The 19,826-nt window shown below is 44.4% G+C and overlaps 1 protein-coding gene across 1 annotated transcript in view; it reads right to left on the reverse strand.

Moving 5' to 3' along the window:
- Nucleotides 1-19,826, reverse strand: part of LOC138995889 (complement receptor type 2-like) — a 78,094-nt gene that overhangs the window by 46,334 nt on the left and 11,934 nt on the right. Inside the window, exons 2-6 of the mRNA XM_070396681.1 lie at nt 9,881-10,057; nt 9,169-9,268; nt 7,499-7,584; nt 1,901-2,293; nt 83-259 (exon numbers count right to left, since the gene is read on the reverse strand). Of these exons, the coding sequence (XP_070252782.1) occupies nt 83-259; nt 1,901-2,293; nt 7,499-7,584; nt 9,169-9,268; nt 9,881-10,057 (933 nt within the window). The remainder of the gene's footprint in view (nt 1-82; nt 260-1,900; nt 2,294-7,498; nt 7,585-9,168; nt 9,269-9,880; nt 10,058-19,826) is intronic.

The raw sequence follows: 19,826 nt of genomic DNA on the forward strand, positions 1-19,826 counted from the left end.
GGAGAACAAACAGAGATGACACTGGCACATGGAGAATAAAGCCCCAAGCTAAAAATTTCAAACCAGACAAGAGTGTAGGCACCTGCGCATGTGGGGGCGGCCGGGCTCCAGTCTCCCTGGGGCGTACAGCGCAGAGAGGCGGCCCCTCGGAGGTCATAGCCGGGCTCACAGCTGTAGAGCACCTCCTGCCCAGGGGAAAAACTGTCCTTGTCGCTGGGGCTGTGTTGGCCATGCAGGATTTCTGGAGGCCGCTGACATCCTGAGGAAAGAGAACCAGTGCCGTTAATAGTGTGAAAAGCACCTTTCCTCAGTGGTAAATTGGCCAACAGAATCCTAACTATAAGTCTACATATTTTTGAAAAACCTTGTAGACTAACACCCTCATTTTGTGAATGGTAATATGAGAGAGAGAGGCCACAGACCTGATTCAACACAGAGCTGTACTAGCACTGACATAGCCTCAGTTCACTGTTTTCCATCTAAAATCCTCACCTAAGATTACACTGCAGACAGTTCCCTTCTAGAGTGATTCCCATTACTGGTTACCCAGATATAGTTGTTAAGATTGAAGGATTTTTTAATATCTTCATACTACTTTCTAGAAAAGCATCACCAATTTATAGTCCACCTGTTAGGCCAGTGGTTCTCAACCTGTGGGTCGCGACCCCTTTGGGGGTCGATGGGCCCTTTCACAGGGGTCGCCTAAGACCATCGGAAAACACATATATAACTACATATTGTTTTTGCGATGAATCACTATGCTTTAATTATGTTCAATCTGTAACAATGAAAATACATTCTGCATATCAGATATTTACATGACGATTCATAACAGTAGCAAAATTACAGCTATGGAGTAGCAACGAAAATAATTTCATGGTTGGGGGTCACCACAACATGAGGAACTGTATTAAGGGATCGCAGCATGAGGAAGGTTGAGAACCACTGGACTAGAGAAAATGGCTCCCTTAAGGACTTTGAAAATACTCTGAGGCTCTAAAAACCCATTTTCAGGGCTCACTACCCCTCTGCCTCCTTGATTAACAGTTGCTCAGTGATGTGATATTTAAGTGCTATGTGGACTAAAGGTCTGTGAACTCCCCGCCTCACACCTTTGCATTCTCCTTTGACTGTTGGGGCTCGCAGCCTGCAAACTATAATTGCTTATCTCCCTTGACAGCTGAGTTCTGGTTAGACTCTGTCAACTGGTGGAAGATATAACAAATTCAAAGGTGGGAAAATGATAAAAGCCATTCGTCTTCTAGAGGAGGCTCAGGAAGTAGCAGTGTTGATGGCTCTTATGTAGCAGTAGCGACTTAATTTCAAGCGATAACGGCTTTGGCTCCAGCGATCTCAGCTGCATCCCGGTCACAGGGGCAGCACTGGAGGGGAGGGCTGCTCAGTGTGTTTCAGCAGTGAGTGCGGGCCTGGGCTCTTCAGTCTGGAGCTCACAGCAGATTCCTGTGCTCTGCAAACAGCCCTTCTCCTTTTGCTCTTCCCGCCCTTCCAATACCCTCTATCCTGTTATCTGCTCTAAATCCCCCACTCCTTGAACAATCTAGAGTGGTTTTGATTTCCCTGGCTCTAGAGTCAGGCAGATTTGGGTTTCAGCTTTCAGTTTGCAAGTTACTATCTGTTTAATCTTGGACATTATCTAGCCTCTCTAAGAATCCTAAGGGAACTTCATGTTCTGTGCCCAGATTTTGCTGTTTCTCAGCTTGAACACACACACATGCACGTGCACATGTACATACACATCTTCTTAGATTCATGTTTCACCCCTAGAAAATTTACTCACCCTGCTCACCACACATCTCCCTCCAAGAACAAACACTAATCTGGGGGTCCTCCCACAGCTCCTGACACCTGCAGGCCCCCTCAAAACCTCAGTCAGACTCACCCGGGGAGCAGCTGGGCAACTCGGGCTCCCATCTGTTTTGGGCCTTGCAGCGCACACTGGAGGGGCCTTTCATGACAAAGCCAGGCTGACACCTAAAGCTCACGATGTCATTTAAGAAGAACAAGCTTCTGTTCGCAGACACCCTTATTCCATTTTCAACGTGCGGAGGCGTGCATTTGTTAGGTACGATGCACTGAGGGGCAGGGCCGCTCCAGAGGCCCACTTGATCTTTGCTGGTGCAATGTATTGTCTTCTCGCCCACGAGTTCAAACTTTTCCCTTCCTTTTCTGTCATTGCAGTGGTAGGTCACCACTATTCCGTATGGAAAATCGTCTCCGCTGTAGCTAATGAAATATCCGTTGGTGATGGTTGGTGGTGACTTACATTGAATAACTAGGAAAAGGAAACGCCATTTAAATGATAGTGAATTGAAATAGCTACTGAGAGCAATGCAATGTCACTAAACTGTTACCATTTTTACACTCGTTATTTGCTTTGAATCCTTGCTAACATGTAGATTAGGTTTTCCGAAGTTGTAATTTAGATGTACATAGTAAAAAGCATAATTCTTCTTTTCCTACTTAGATTATTTCCTATGAACATATCCGTATAGTAATACAATTCACATTCTTTTTAGTACAAATAACTCTTTGATTATATAATATCATAGTTTACACAGTTTTCCCCCTATTTAACTAACTGCCTTCTAGTTTTTCATTTTTTTAATAAATGAGACCAGTATAACTTAAAAAAAAAATCAAAATACACTTAATAAAAAAAATGTATAAGGAGAAAAAGCAAAAGGAATTAATCACCACCAAACAAGTATTACATGAAATGTTGAAAGATATTCTTTAAGGAGCAGAAGAAGAAGAGGGAAAAGAAAAAAAGATTAAAAATATGAACAATAAAAGGCAACAAATACATATCTATCAACAGTTAAATCTAAAAATCAAAATAAATGAACAAGAAATCTAATGAACAAAATAAACTGATGAAAAAAATAGAATCAGAGGCATGAGAACATGGAACAGACTGAGGAATCTCAGAGGAAAGGGGGGTGCAGGGGGGTGAAGGGGTTAACCAAAGATCTTATATGCATATATGCATTACCTATGGACACAGACAATAGGGTGGTGAAGGCCTGGGATGGGGTGGGGCAGGAATCAGGGGAAGAGGGGGTAAGGGGGTGAAACGGGGGAGATCTGTAATACTCTCAATAGAGTTTAAAAAATCAATTTAAAAAAGTATAAGGAGAGACAACACAGATATGCAGCAGTAAGAAATAGAATCTATACTAATAAAAGGATGATATGCTAATTAGACCAGACATCTTCCGGACGACCATCCGGACATCCTTCCTGACAAAGCCGGGCCCGGGCGAAGCCACCTGCCCCCAGTCCTGGGGGCACCAGTGGCTGTGGCTGCAGCCCGGGAGAGGGAGAAGCTGCTTGCCCTGTGGTCCCAGGTGCCAGCAGCTGCAGCTGTGGCCCAAGAGAGGGAGAAGCTGCCCACCCTGCAGTCCAGGGTGCCTGCGGCTACAGCCTGGGAAAGCCACCACCCCCAGCCCCCTGCAGCTGTGGATGGCCCAGGTGAAGCAGGCTCGGAATCCAGGTGCCTGTGGCCAGCCGGAGGAGGGAATCCAGAGTTCCGGGTGCAGGGCTGAGGCAGAGGCCATTAGGGGCGATCAGGCAGGCAGGCAGGCAGGCAAGCAGTTAGGAGCCAGCAGTCCCGGATTGCAAGAGGCAGTTGGACATCCCTCATGGGGTCCCAGATTGGAGAGGGTGCAGGCCAGGCTGAGGGACATCCCCCTCCCTCCCATGCATGAATTTCATGCACCAAGCCTCTAGTTTGAACATATTTACATATACATGAGAATATTTATGAAACTGTGAACAACTGTATGTTAAACATTTTGAAAACCTAAATGATATCAATGAAAACATAAATTACCAATAATAATTTAAGAAGACAGAGAAAGCTACAAAGGGGGTTAGAGGTGGGCCAGGAGGGAGGTGGGGGAAGGGGGAGAGAGGAAAATAAAAGTTTTATTTACCTAGTGGTTTTGTACAGTATCACTCAGGCTAATTGGAACCAGATTTCCCAGACTTACTTTGCCTGTACAGTGGGGCCTTGACTTACGAGTGTCCTGACTAACGAGTTTTTTGAGATACCAGCTGTCTCTCCGCCGATTTTTTGCTTTGAGTTGACAGAATAATTTGAGTTTAACGAGCTCCTCAACGATCTCTTTAACGAACTCGGTCTCGGAACAAATTAAACTCGTAAGTCAAGGCCCCACTGTATAACACTAGGAGAAGTAGCTCCTCCCATCCTCTCCTCTCTTGCCTGAAGGAACTCTAATGACCCCTTCTGAAACAGGGCTGCCAGAGGAAGTATTTGTAGTCCCGTTAAATTTGAATTTCAGAAAAAAGTAAACATTTCTAAGTATAATTATATCTCAGAATTGCATGGCAATTTTTATTTAAAAAAAATATATATTTTTATTTGTTTCAGACAGGAAGGGAGAAGGAGAGAGAGAGAGAGAAACATCAATGATGAGAGAGAATCATTGATTGGCTGCCTCCTGCACTCCCCCCACTGGGGATTGAGCCGGCAATCCGGGCATATGCCCTGACTGAGAATCAAATGCTGACCTCCTGGTTCATAGATCAACTCTCAACCACTGAGCAACACCGGTTGGGCTGCATGGCATACGCTAGTATTTATACTGCAAAAATACTTGTTGCTTATCTGAAATTCAAATTTAACTGGGTATAGAATATTTTTTATTTACTAAATCTGGCAACTCAAATGGTAACACTTGATGATCTTCTCAAGACCTACCCCTACCACCTCACATCGATTCTACTGCTCTCACCAGATTCAATTCCTGGCAGGAATGGGGGTGGAGTGTAAGGGAGGGGGGGGAGAGTTAAATATTATGACTTGTGAGAGATGCAAATGCACCCAAAGAAGTGAGATTCTGAATTCAGTGTGATAGTTTGAGTGTGGAGCATGCCCAGTGAAGGTGAGAGACCAGAGCTTTACTAACATACCTCAGGGGCGGAAATCCTATTCACATAGGACAGGGGCATGAACACGATGTAAATGAACTAAAGCCAAACAAAGTGAAGCCAGGGGCCTGCTCCGTGCTGCCTGACACGGAGATGCAAGCAGACCATGAAGGACCCCCGGAACCAAGGACATTCCTGCAAAGACTGATGACTGATGACTAGCTACTCAGCCACACCTTATCACTTACCTACTAGTAAACCATAAAAGGGAAACAGACCACAAAATATACCTTGTAAAGGTGAAAGCTCATCCCGACTTTTCCCTCTCTCTGTTTCCCCATCCCAGCAATTTTCCATAGAAACTACAAACAGGTATAGGCTCAACGTGCAGAGATGGCCGGTGCCTCTCTTCCTTCTCTCCTGAGGGGCGGACGCCCCTCTGTCTGTGGAGTGGCTTTTCCTGTGTGTCCTGTCTGCTCATTAAAACCCCCTTCTCCACTTTAACCTCTTCTGTCAGGGTCAGGTTTCAAATTCCTTCCTGCATGAAGCCAAGAACCCACCTGGAACACAATGGCCCGGGCTCTGAGAATGCTCAAGGGCATTCATTTTGTAAGACCCATGAATAGGCTCCTTAACTAAGTCCATCGGGTGGGGGGTTGGAGGATGAGTGAAAGAGGGATCTTTCACCCAAGGCTTTGAGAAATAAATTCATGTAGGAGTTTCAGCATCTTTGAAGAACTCTGTGATGTAGACCCTCTTTGGAGGCCAGGAATGACAGTGGGAATGGTTGCTATTGAACCAGGTTCCCTAAAATCAAGGGGGATGACAGGGCCTCAGAATGGCAGAGGCCGAGTGGCAGCCCTTAACTGCCAGAGGCAATTGAAACAAATCAGAATGATTTATCTGCAGAGACCTTTGTCATCAGTTAATTGATCATGGAGTCTCAAGAGATGAAGTAGATGAAGAGTGAACTAAGGTTGGTATAAGCAGAAAAGATCTAGGTCTGGTGACCCGAAGTCTGACTTGCAATACTGTAAGACAGAGTGTGGTTCTTCATTAGCCAATTCCCAGACTTAAGAACCAGTTTACAGACACAGAGGAGCTTGAAGAAATGGGAGTGTGAATCTTCTTGAAGAAGCACCTGGCTACACACCCAAAAGGTATAGGACCCCCACCCCCACCCCGCCCACAGCTTTCACCAAAGAGGCTTAAAACTGGTTACCAGGGTGTGCATATAAAAATGGTTACAGAATTAGAGATAGAGATGAAAATATAGAAATAGGCATAGATATATGATCTTTTAATAAAATGAACTATTGCCATACAAACTGTTTTGTCATCTGATTTTTTTTTCATATCAAATAGATATAATAAACATCTTTATATGTCACTAAGTGCTTCTCCAGATGTTTTTCTTTTATGGCTGAATAAAGTTCCAGTGTACAGATAGATTTCTTCTAATGTTGCATGGCTATTTTATGTTCCTTAGGAAATCCTATGTAGTCATTTTTATCACTTCTCTTTCCTTCTGGCAGATTCTTTCTAAACCGTATTTTGAAACAAATAGTACATTTAGGTGACCGGAACCATTTCACTATTATAAAGAATGCAGCAATGATGCTGTAAGGTCTGGGGCTGGGAAAATAGGGTCTTTCCTGATCCCACCAGCTGAGTTGGACAAAACAACCCAGAACTGCCGAGCCACATCCTGCTGGACAATAGCTGCCATCCTGGGACCCACCAGAGCATCCTGTTGTGCTGATGGCCAATAAATAACCACCAGAGACTTCTCAAGATGGCCAGGGTGCAGCTGCACCAACTTCCCGCTCATAAATCACCCGCCACCAGCTACCTCAGATAAACCTGATTGGTCCAACAGCAGCATAAAAAATCTCTGCCAGGCATAGGCGGGTGTGACTCCCCCGGCCTGCACCCCCAGACCGTGGGACCTCACCCGAGAGCTTCCAATAAACGCGATGTTTCGCTCTTACCCTGCTTGTCTTGGTCAATGTATTGGCTTTGGTCAGATTAAATCTTACATCTCAGATTAAACCTTACATTAAACCTAACAGATGTGTTTACAGTGAACTCCTTGCAGAAAGCTGTGTTTATTTCCTAAGTGTGAATTCTAAGAAGTAGGTCTTGTAGGTACCCACTTTTGAGGCGTATAATACAGGGTGCCTTTCAAGAGGGTTTGTTGGACCCTCGTATATGAGGGCGTTGATTCTTCCACAGCTTCATGAACCGTGGAGAGCATCGCTTTATCATTCTGTATTTATTTGCCAAGCAGAATGGTTATTATACTGGGGATGGTAGAACCAACTTAATTCCAAATTAACTGAAATAGAAATACATTTTAGAGGCATTTATGCATTTAAGTCCTCAGATTTACAAAAGGCACATCCCGAGATCAGGAAGAACTTAAACAGTTGCCAGGAAACCCACAAGTACTTTGAGGACAGTAGTGCTGTCTTCAACTATCTCAAGGACAGAATGCACTAAAGGAATTCAATTCAAATTTTTATAAATTCAGGTGGAAACTTAGACTCTACTGGTAAAGGTAATAGAAAAGATTTCAACTCACTCTTACAAATAGGTACTTCATTTTCCCAGGCGACAGTATTGCCTACGATGGAGCAATGATTAGAAGTTTCACCAATGAGTTGGTATCTAGAGGTAAAGAATACTGAATGTTACATTCTAATGTCCCTGCTGAGATTGTTACTTACAAGAGACCACCATCTTGAAGAATTCAGAACAATTTCCTTTTGTAAAACTGTCAATTTCTCAAATCTTATGTCTGTATTGGGACTTTTAAATTTTCTCCTGTATACCTTCTAAACTGGATGGAATCTTTCTTCTTTATCAACTTCAGATACATTTTTATGTAAATCTAAGGTAAATAAGATTCATCAAAGTAGAACCAAAGGAAATCCAAGCAGAACAAAGAGAGTTGAACACTAATCTCATATTTTAAATATTAAAGGCAGAAATTCTCAATTAGTATGCCCCAAACTGTTTAAATGGTGCCATAAAATTTGGAAAATTTAGTGACATTTATATTTACTTCAACAGAGGCTGTGTATAGTGATGGAATGCTGAGGTGAGCCATTCACGAGAGTTGGTATAGCTAGGGCCAAACTTGATACTATTACAAATTGAGACAAATAATATCAAATAATTGTCAAGTGTTATTTGGTATAGTTAGAACAATGCCATATATATATATATATATATATATATATATATATATATATATATTAACCTAAGCAACGGGTCGACTGTTCAACCAGTAGCTATGACGAACACTGACTACCAGGGGGCAGGCACTCAATGCATAGGGATGGAAACATGGAACAGACTGATGAATCTCAGAGGAAAGGGGAAGGGGGGAGGGTGGGAAGGGATTAATCAAAAATCTTATACGCATACTAGAGGTCTGGTGCATATATTCATGCACTGGTGGGGTCCCTTGACCTGGCCTGCAGGGATCAGGCTGAAACTGGGTCTCTGACTTCTCCCGAGGGGCCATGGATTGTGAGAGGGAGCAGGCCAGGCCGAGGGACACCCGCCAGTGCATGAATCCAAGCACTGGACAAATACATGCACTGGGCCTCTAGTAAGCAAAAATACAATGCAAAAGTGAAGTATAAGGTGAAGCAGTCTTCCTACTTCTTTCCTAAATGGCATGCCTCCCCCAAAGATACTCCAAGAATATGTCCCCAGCATGATGCTTGCACTGTGAGCACTTCTGGAGAGGAGCTATCACAATTCAGATCTGCCCATTCCTCACACCTGCTCCATCCTCCCAAACAAATCACTCCCACTTCCCCCTGAATCTACCATCCCCAGCTTTTGTTGTATTGAGGAGAGAATATATTCGTGGGTCAACTAGTGTATGTTCCATTTGCTTCTTTAGAGAGCTGGTCCTCCCCATCCAATGAATGCTTCACTTGGTTTTATGTGCATTAATTTGGAGTGCAACAGGCACCTGCCCCGCCCCCTCCCCCACACCCCCCCACACACATTTTCTAGATTCTTTTTTCTATTTTTGAAATATATGCTTAATCATTTCAAGGGTATTTAAATGCTTGGATTGAAGCTACCACCTCCACTCAGAAATCCTATTGGTTTGTTTTAACGGGTAGGTAGTTTGACTCTTCTCTCTAATACTATTTTTTATAAGTTGATGTTACAATTTTTAAACCATCACCCTCCCCCAACCCCGTCCCCCAAATGCTACTGCAAACTCACCCTTCATTACAAGAATAATTAATAGTTGATCCAAACTTGGCTTCTCCAGTTATTTCCATTTTGCCATTTGTGGGTTCGGAAGGAGTTCCACATGATTTACCTATGGGAAAGAAGCAGAATTTGGGACTGGGTGTAGAAATCCTTGAACTTCTCTTAGTAAAGACCCAACCTGGCTGCAGCTAACTGAAGAACATTTGTAGTTCTACAGGTTTTGCCACATTGGGGAATTTCACAACACCTTCTCAAAATCAGCCACCTACTAAGCACCACTTTCAAAAAGACCTCCCCTCCAGTTCTATCTAATCCTCACCTCATGCCTCCCAGGAAAATGTAACCTTTATTTGTTACCAAAGTGTTTACTCTGTGATTCAACCAGAGTAAAGATCTGAGTCTGGGCTTTTGTTCTTATTTGCACTTTTTGTTCCTTTCCTGAGTCATTCATCAGTTCCAGTTGTGAAAATGGCAGATGCCTAGTGAGTGGAGATTTTTCCTCAAACATGCCCTATAATGACAGTTTTTCTTAGGAAATGAAGTTTTAATGAAGGTGCCAAGAATTCAAAGCAGTCGGAAGATATGACCTCTCTTGGTCCTCATGTCCTAATTAGGCAGACTTACAAGTCATAGATGTTTTCATTCCCAAATCTGAACAATTGCACCAGTTCTTATGGATGTTTCACTGAGACAGAGGAGTTCTCAGTCCAGAGTTACTTACGTGTACAGCTTCCAGGGCTTGACCAGACCGAGTCTTTTAGGCAGGTGATAGAGAAACCTCTCCCCTGGTAACCAGGGCGGCATTTATACTGCAAAGATGTTCCAATGGGAAACTCAACCTCATCAGTCCGTCTCGTGAGCATGGCAGATGCAAAATATGGCGGGGCTTGGCATTGACCTGAAGGCCAAGATCACAGGGGCATCAGGGTCAATGAGGGAACTTCTATTCCACCTCCTCTTTTTCTCCAAAATGTTTCATAGATGTGATCGAAGAAGAAAATGAACACTTTAATGCTGGTAAAAGGATTGTTCCCCTAGCAGCAACTTTGGAAAAGAGCTTTTTAAAACAGCATCTATGCATTTTAAAAATGCCTGCTATTTTGAAGGCAGTTAAGATATATCTATATCAAAATATATTTATATCTAATCTATATCTATTTTACCTATATCTATATATCTAATCTATCTGTTCTTTCACTGAAGGAAAACTAATTCATAGCTTCACATTTTATCCATCAGAAAGTGCCTGGGCTCTGGCTTCCTTTATCCCATCCTCTTTCGTAATAAGCATCACGCATGCATTTCACCATCTATCTTCATTCCCAGTTGACCACCCAGACCTAGCAGCACAACAGCCTCTTCTCTGGCCTTCAGTAGTGGTCACAACTGTTAAAAGATGTTGCCAAGTCAATATATCAGCACAGAAAAATTCAGCACATGTTTTGCAGACCAAGCTCAACAGCTAAACTTTATGAGAGCCTATCCTAATATATAAAAACCCAGGGTCCGTAACAACCAAAGGCTCTACCGAACACCAGAAATCAGTCCTGCAGTCAGTGCTGGGTTGTTGTGGTGATCCAGCACTGACTGCCACCTGTTCGGGTGTAGCAACCCAGCACTGACTGCCGAGGGGGCTGTGGATCAGACCCAGAGGAAGGCCCGGAGAGAGAGGCAGGGTCTGATCCACAGCTGCCGTGGCAACTGTTGATCAGCTGTTGCCTCTCTTTCTCTCCGGGCTTCACCAGCAGCCATGCCTCTGTTTCTCTCTGGGCCTCCTCGGGGGCTGCTTATCAGCCCCACCTCTCTAATCAGGCCCGGAGATAGGCCTGGAGATGCTGACTGGCATAGAAACTGAACAATCAGAACCAAATCTGGGTGAACTGTGAGGAGCCAATGGCTGCCTAGGAAGCAAAGATTTTGATGCTGACTGGCATAGAAACTGACTAATCAGAACCAAATTGACCGGCAAGGGAGGGCAGTTGGGGGTGAGATCAGGCCGGCAGGGGAGAGCAGTTGGGAACAAGATCAGGCTGGCTGGGGAGGGCAGTTAGGGGCGATCAGGCAGGCAGAAAGGTGAGCGGTTAGGAGCTAGCAGTCCCATATTGTGAGAGGGATGTCCGACTGCCGGTTTAGGCCCGATCCCATAGGGATCGGCAGTCGGACATCCCCCAAAGGGTCCCTTATTGGAGAGGGTGCAGGTTGGGCTGAGGGAACTACCCTCCATGCATGAATTTTGTGTACCGGGCCACTAGCATTTTATAATGAATATCTTGAATTAAATATTAGACTCATTTACTTCTTAAGATCTAAAGCTTTAAGTTAAACTAATAAAAATACCATGTAGACTTAAACAATCCTATGTAATAAAAGGCTAATATGCAAATCGACCAAACAACAGAACAACCAGTCACTATGATGCACACTGACCACCAGTGGGCAGACGCTCAATGCAGGAGCTGCCCCCTGGTGGTCAGTGCACTCCCACAGAAGGAATGCCTCTCAGCCAGAAGCCATGAGTTGGGCTCATGACTGGTGAGTGCAGTGGTAGACGCAGGAGCCTCTCCCACCTCTGCAACAGTGCTAAGGCTGTCTGACTGCCGGCTTAGGCCCAGACTGCGAGAGGAATGTCTGACTGCCGGCCCCCGGGATAGGGTCTAATCCGTCAGTCAGACATCCCCCCAGGGCTCCTAGACTGCGAGAGGACGCAGGTTTAGGGACCCCACTGTGTGCATGAATTTCATGCACTGGGCCTCTAGTATGTTATAAAGAAGAAATAGCTATTGGAAAAGTATTTTACATTAGAAATAGATTCTGTTTTGTTTTGATTAATCTTCTATTTCTTTCCACACACCTTATTACTTAATTTAAAAAATGGAGGGTAGATTGTTCAATTTTATTAGGTTGTAAGTAATCAACTTTTGGATTTATTGATTTGTACTTATTTTTATTTTACCCTTTAAAAATTTTATTGAGCTTGTTTGCTGAGTTAAAAATAAATTTCTTAAGATGGTAACAGATATTTTTATTTTCAGCTTTACATAATTTCTGAAATAGGCATTCATATTATTTTATTCTGAGCACAAACTTAGCTGTATTCACAAAGTTTTGATGTGCCATATTTTCAGGTTTTGGGTTTCTTAATTTTATTAAATTTATTGGGGTGTCATTGGTTAAAAAGATTATATAGGTTTCCAGTGTACAAATTCATATTTTCAATTCAAAATATTTGGTAATGTCTATTGTGATTTCTTTATTGACCCATGGCTTATGTAGCAATGTTTTGCATAACTTATAAACATTTGTGGAAATTTTTAGCTGTAGATTTATTATGAAGTTTTGAAATTGATTGACACTTGTATGTCTCAGCATATAGTCAACTGATGTAACTGTATCAGAAGTATTTTTTTTTAAAAGGTGTATCTGTGGTAGTGGGTATAGTGTTTTGGGTATGTCAGGCCCATTTAACAATTAATCATATTTGCTCAAATCTTCTGGATACTTATATTGTATATTACATATAAATAGAAATTTAAAGAAACAGGATAGAGATGAAATAAACATAAATGCTTTACTAACCATAAGATAATATGATCATTAACTAACATTTAAACAGACAAATATACAGTATCAGAGTTTCTCTGTTAGTAAAGCTATCTATCACCTAGTTTCTTGATACTTTATACATTTTTTCTTTTATCAATCTTTGGTCAGCTGTGATGAGATTGACAGCGTTTCTCCGACAAAGAGCTTGTATATGTGTTCGTGTGTCTGTGCGTGGGGGAGTGGTGGTCAGGTATGCTATTTTCTTACTTCCTTGAGTTCACCTTATTAGAATTATTTCACTCAGTGTTTCTATGCAACACAATTCTGAAGTTGCTTGTCCAATGGTGAAGGTTACAGTAGGTAAAACTAGGCAATGGACACCATACACACCTTCTCATCTGAGCATATACATGTAAACTGACATATGTCACAAAACACAGAAAGTGAACAGGAATGCCCCTCCTTCCTACCTTGCATCTCTACACAGCAGGGGCCAAGAGTGAGAGCTGACCTGAGGCCCAGGAGAGGGCAACAGAGACTGCTTTATTGAACACTGTCATGCTTCCTTAGTGTGCTCCTTGGTATATCAATCCAATAGCCCTGTGAATCATCCTGTACAACTGTTTTTTGGATTCCCTCCCTAAGTGCTGCTTAAGCTGTGCTCCTTCCACTCATTGAAGCTGAGATGTCTCCATTTCAGACCTCCTTTTGCTTTGAGATTGTCTTGAGTGACTTCCTAGTCAGGGTCCCTTAGATATGCATGGAAATTTTCAGGTTCCAAAACACTATCACATACACTACCTCATGCAATTTTTGCAATAGCCCTCTCAGATAACAGGATGTCAAATATGCTCATTTTCTACTCATGGACACTGGAAGTTAAGGATGTTAATTGACTTGCTGGATCCAAGACCCCCATTTGGTATGTAGCAGACACTGGACAAACCAGAACCCGGGTCTCCCAATGATAGAGATTTCATAAAACCTCACCACTCTAGGTCTGTGTGCACCCGCCTGGGAGGCATGGCTCTCTCAGACTTCTTTGCAACTCCAAAGTGATGTGACATTGTCAGCATTCCATCAACACTTTCTTTATCTAAACTACTTTGGCAAGTAAATCACTACTTAGCTTAGTTTAGGCTGTTTCACATTCGGAGGCTACTGTGCTGACCTTAGTAAAATAACGTGGGGGCAGTTAATAGTGTCTGAGATTGTTAACAGGGGGAACTATCACAATATTCCAGTAAGAAGGGAGCCAGATACTCACAAGGTCCACAGCCATTTCCAAGCACTGACAACAGCTGGCTTACCTCACTGCTGACGCTTCTCTTCTGAAAATAACACTTTAGGTTCTATTACATTTCCTCCCCTAACAGGTTACTTTCTGATGTCTAAGGAGATGAAACATTAACACCAACTTTTCTGAAAACCTGGTTTTTCTTTTCCCATGAGGGAGGGCGCCATCCAATAAAGAATGTAAAGTGTCTAGTGACAGGGAAGAGCCCAGCTCAGTTGTCCAGAAGAGGCTGGGCAAACAGAACCAGACTGTCACTCCAACTGAGATGTGGCCAAGGAGTCCAGCAATTCAAGGTCTTTTGGGAAAGCCACAAATAAGAAGAGAAGGGCCCTCATTGAAGTTGTTTACCTAAAGTCAGAAGGAAGGAAGGAAGGAAGGAAGGAAGGAAGGAAGGAAGGAAGGAAGGAAGGGAAGGCATGACTTCAAAATTTCCATAATGGTTAGAATGGTTCTATTTTGTTCTAAACTCATGGCTAAAACGGGTCCACTTTTCCAGGGTGCCTTCTCCCGGAGGCCAGCTGCGCTGGGGGTTCTGGGGCGTCACTAGTTCTCCTAACCCAAGTGCCCTGCTAGGGGTATGCCCTCAAGTAGCCGCTCAGTGCATGTGTGTTGATGTTGGAGGTGTTAGTTTGGGGAGGGCGTGGGCTGAATACTGGCCGGACACAGGGCAGATTTCCGGGGAAAACCGCATCTCCCAGCGCTGCTGGTCCAAACACCCCCATGAACAAAGCGCAGAGCTAATGGCTGGGGAACAGAAATGAAGTGACAGGCGCTGGGTTCGATCCTTGGCATGCTTTATGCCATTTAGATGGCAGCCCCCTGAGGTAGGGCTAAGGGCTTTGCCATCTCACAGAAGAGGAAAGGGACGCAGGCAGGGCTTGTCACTTTCCCCACAGCTAAGAAGTTTCCAGGATTAGAACCCAGGCTGGTGGAATGCCCAGACCTCTTTCTGGCACTCGGATCAGCACCTCGTTCTCACACAGCCAGTCCTGGTCAGCAGGGAAGGCAAGGACTTCATGCTGTGCCACCTTCGCATCTGCGCTCTCCCTGGGCTGGGGACACATAAGACCCTGCAGAGGGGAACCCGATTCTACCCAGAGGCCAGGAGGGTCTGAGGACAGAGGGGGGGTCGCAGAGCCCCGTGCCCTCGCCCTCTAGCAGCTGAGCCCACTGGAAACGAACCCCCAGGATGCGGGGATCCGGAGGCTGCGTCCGGGCTGGAGCTGCTCCCCACGCCCGCCCGCCCGCCCGCCCGCATCTCACCCCAGGCAGCCGGCAGTGCGAGCAGCATCAGCACCGCCAGGAGGGCTCCTCCCGAGCAGGAGAGAGAGGGCGCTGGCGGCCACAGAGGCTCGGGGCTCCTCGGAGATCGGGCTCCCATCTTCCCTGGCACCTCTAGGAACCCGATGTTCGCGGGAAGAAAATCCAAGTCACTAGAAAGCGCAGCTCAGAGGACGGAGACCACAGTCAAGGCGGTGCGCCCAGGATCTGGGGAGCGCAGTTGCGGAACAAAAAGCTTTTGACCACAGCTTCCCCTTAATGGGCGGGGGTGGCCATGCCTGTTCCCAATTTGCATTGTTTCTAGCGAATTTGGCCTCCAAAGTCCACCTGCAGGTCCCGCACACCAGAATCACTGTCTCACAGAACTTCAGCGCCTCTGTGTGCTCTGCCTGCCTGGGTGGGCAGGTCCAAGCGGTGGCTTCTCCAGCTCCACTCCCTTATGCTCCTGCCCGACTTTTGTCCTTTGCAAAACTGTGCGTGGGTAGGTCGGCTCCCTAAATGCCTGCTGTCTGTGTTGACAGTTACAGCAACCTGTGCAGGGTACAGGGACGATGAAGAACCCATTGCTCTATGTTGAATTGAGATTATACCGAGCCACTGAACGATTTTTTTTTTAAAGAGAGTGACTAAATCAGATTTGAATTTTTAAAATATAATCCCGTCTGTAATAGGGAGACTGGATTGGAATAAGGCAATAGTGGGTGGAGAGACCAGCAAGGAGGTGTTGCCATCACTGTGGGTACTTTTGGTGGCGGCCTTGACTAGATAAACTGGATAATTAAACGATATTGGATGTAGAATGAACCAAATATTTTGCATTGGATTTTGATTACTTCCCTTCTTAAAGTTAGTGGCTAGAAAAATAAGATCAGCCCTGGCTGGTTTGGCTCAGTGGATAGAGCGTCGGCCTGCGGACTGAAGGGCACATGCCTGGGTTGCGGGCTTTATCCCCAGTGGGGGATATGCAGGAGGCAGCCAATCAATGATTCTCTCTCATCATTGATGTTTCTCTCTTTTCCTCTCCCTTCCTCTCTGAAATCAATAAAGATATATTTTTTTAAAAAAGAAAAATAAGATCAACAATTCACCCCAGGATTCTAAATGAATGGTTTTTACTATTTATTGGAATTGAAAAATACGGGATGGGACATATTTGGAGCATGGAGCTAAGAGTTCAAGGATGAAATGGGTGTGTGTGGTCGGCTGAATAATATCTCCCCAAAGATGTCCATGTCCTAATTCCTAATTCCTGTGAATATGTTACCTTATGTAACGAGAGGTTCTAGATGTGATCACTTTGAGGAATTTGAGATGGGAGATTCCCCTGGGTTATTTGACTAGATGTGATCACTTTGAGGAACTTGAGATGGGAGATTCCCCTGGGTTATTCCCCTGGGTAATGTAGTCACTGGGTCCTTGTTAGAGGGAGGCAGTAGTTCAGCGTGGAGAGGGTGATGACTGAAGCAGAGATTGGATGCTGCCAAAATCCAGGAATGACAGCCAACTCTAGAAGCTGATAAAGGCAAGTCAGGAATTCTCTGCCTGCAGAAGGCACCAGTCGTGGCAACACCATGGTTTTAGTCCTGTCAGACTCTTTTTGGACATCTGAACAGAACTGTAAAAGAATACATCTGTGTCATTTTAACCTACAAGGTACATGTTACAGCAGTGACAGGAAACTAATATGGAGGGGAGAGAGTGTTGCTGGATCAAGGAAAAGCATAGTTATTATTTTTTTAACTGAGAAAACCTTGGGTATGGGACAAATGGAGTATATTGAAGTCCTGGGGATGTGGGAATGTTCTAGGAAAAGCTTAGAAATATAGGTAGTGTGTTGATTATGAAGCTGGGTTTTCAGAAAGGCCCAAGAAGAGGGCTTTTAAAAAGAAAACATTTAACATTTTTGTGTAAATCATAGATCTCTTTGCCTGTTTGGTAAAACCTATGGATCCTATCTCAGAATTATTTTTAAACTAGATGCCCGGTGCACGACATTTGTACACTTGGGAGGTGGGGTTCCTCAGCCCAGCCTGCGCCCTCTCAAAGTCCAGGACCCCTCTGGGCATGTCTGCCTGCCCTAAGCTGGCAGGTGGACATTGCACGTGGGACACTTAGATCTGCCTCGGAGGTGGGAGAGGCTCCTGTACACCACAGCTGAGCTCACCAGCTGTGAGCCCAACTTCTGGCTGAGTGGCGCTCCCCCTGAGGGAGCACACTGACCACCAGGGGCAGCTCCTGCATTGAGCATCTGCCCCCTGATGGTCAGTGTGTGTCATAATGACCGGTCATTCCACCATTCAGTAGATTTGCTGTTAGCCTTTTATTATATAGGATGCATAAAATAAAGTACATGAGATTACAAAGCAAACCAGTTATATAGAGTCAGTTCTGGCCATGAACCTTTGAGGTCTTTAGTCTCTGAGACAAGGACCCCAGATTTCAAAATTATTAGGAACAAGAGTCAGTCATTTCTAAAGCAAGAGTTGTAATAAGTTGTATGGAGAGTGGAGAAATTCCAAATATTAAATACTGTCGAGCAGGATGAGGCTTGGAAAGATATTGTAGCAGATATTTCAGTAAATGTGTGAGGTCTCCCCCATGCAAAGCTGTGACTCAAAGTGGAGCAAAGATACTCAAGGTGGAAAACTATGCTCAGTGCAGTTTCACAAACAGAGACCCACAGTCCAGCAAACCTATCTAACTCAGCATGCATAGCCTTAGCTCACACAAAGTTTCCAGAATACTGTCTTTATTTGTTCCTGTCTATTCAAGTCTCAGCGCCTACCTTCACTCGTTGAGAAAGAACAGTGTCCCAAATGCGAAGAATGTTTTATATTTTCCATTACTTTCTCTTTTAAGACTCTACTGCAAGAAATACCTACATTGATCATATCACTTATTGTACCTCCTTTTTAATAGGTCTAGTACCATTCTCTCAAGGACCTCTTATCATCCTTTCAAGCTATTCTCAACAGAGAAATGGAAGAAGCCATATCCTAGTAGGCTGATGAAAGGGAATAGAAGACTCAATTCCCCAGTCATACATCACATGCTATCAGAATATACCAGTCATTACCACTTCCTGTGCATTAATCTCCTAACATCTGCTTTCTCTCCTTATTGCTTGAAAGTTTAACTTCTAGCTCACAGCAACCTTCTCCATTCTCCCTGCTTTAATAGCCCTCAGTGATTTGATATTCCCAGCGATGATATTTTCAAATACCTGCCCTTTCAGGGCCTTCCTCTTCTCTGCCAATGATCTTATTTATTTTTTTTACCTGAAGATAAATTTATTTACTCCATAGTTTAGTCAGAAACAAGCCAAAAATTATAGATTTTCCCAAGCAGATGATGACAGGCAGTCAGGGGGATGACAAATTGCTGTCTTTAGATTTAGTTAAGACAGTTGGGCCAGGCGTTTCCGATAAAAATTGGAGCATGCTGGTCAAATACAGGTTCGTCTGTGGCCATCATTAATTGTAGAGGGAGCACTGCCAGTGCTGCCGTCGCCCATACAGGAACTCAGCGCCAGCCCTTTTGCCAAATTCTGCTGATACTTGCCAAATGATACCCTGCTGGGAAATAAAAGGCGGGCACAGCGAGGCGGCACACCCCGCAGGGCCTCACGGAAATTAAAGGTCCGCTCCAGGAAACCTCAGCGTTCCGCCTCGGCTCAGGGCCTGGAAGGCGCCCGGACGCCCACCGGTGACCCGCGAAGCCGCGCTGGGGCCCCAGAGCCCAGACGCCGGCCCCTGCCGCCGGCCTCCCACCCCCCAATGATCTTATCTTTTACTCTACTCTGCCACTTAAGCCCATGGAAGTACCTTCGATTTTATTCTCATTGAGCTATAATACCTCCAGAATGTCAACCTTTTTACTGTCCAACCACCAAATCTTTCCTTCTCGTTTGCCTGGTCCCAACCATCCCTGTATTTCTCAGTACCCACAACCCATTGACCTCACCACCATCTTTCAGTCTCAAACCCCCTTTAGTGTCCTCACTTTCCGCCTTACCAGGTTAAATTACATGGTCCATCGTTGGAATCACTATCTTGCACACATCCTCAGCTTCCTTGGCCGTCTCTCACTTTATTGCATGCTTTAGACAAACAATAGTCCTGGTTAGAGTCAGTCCTCCATAGTTTTGCTCCTGTACCCAAGACACTGACTGTGGCTGGAGACAAACCTGTATCCAGGACGCCTCATCTGACTTTAGAGATGGCTCCTTTCAGATGGACCGCTGTGGTGCTGCTCGGCATTCCTACTGTGCCTGCCTAGTCCATTTACTCCGTCATTCCCCTCAGTGGCGATTTCATATTTTTCATATTGACATTGAATGCAGATATCTCCTACATCATTCTCAATCTCTGTTTATACCTTTGCTGCTTTTTTTTTTTTTTCAGAGAAAAATAGAAGCAATCGAAGAGAATTTCCACAAACTTCTCTCATCACTTCACCCCAAGGCCTGTATCTGGCCTATTTAGCTTCCTTATCTCCTATTAGTATGGTTATACTGTTCACACCGTTATCTAAGGCTCACCTCCAT

This window comes from Myotis yumanensis, unplaced genomic scaffold, assembly GCF_028538775.1.
Source record: "Myotis yumanensis isolate MYYU_CA2020_CCGP unplaced genomic scaffold, mMyoYum1.0.hap1 SCAF_17, whole genome shotgun sequence".
In the NCBI taxonomy this organism is placed as follows: Eukaryota; Metazoa; Chordata; class Mammalia; order Chiroptera; family Vespertilionidae; genus Myotis; species Myotis yumanensis.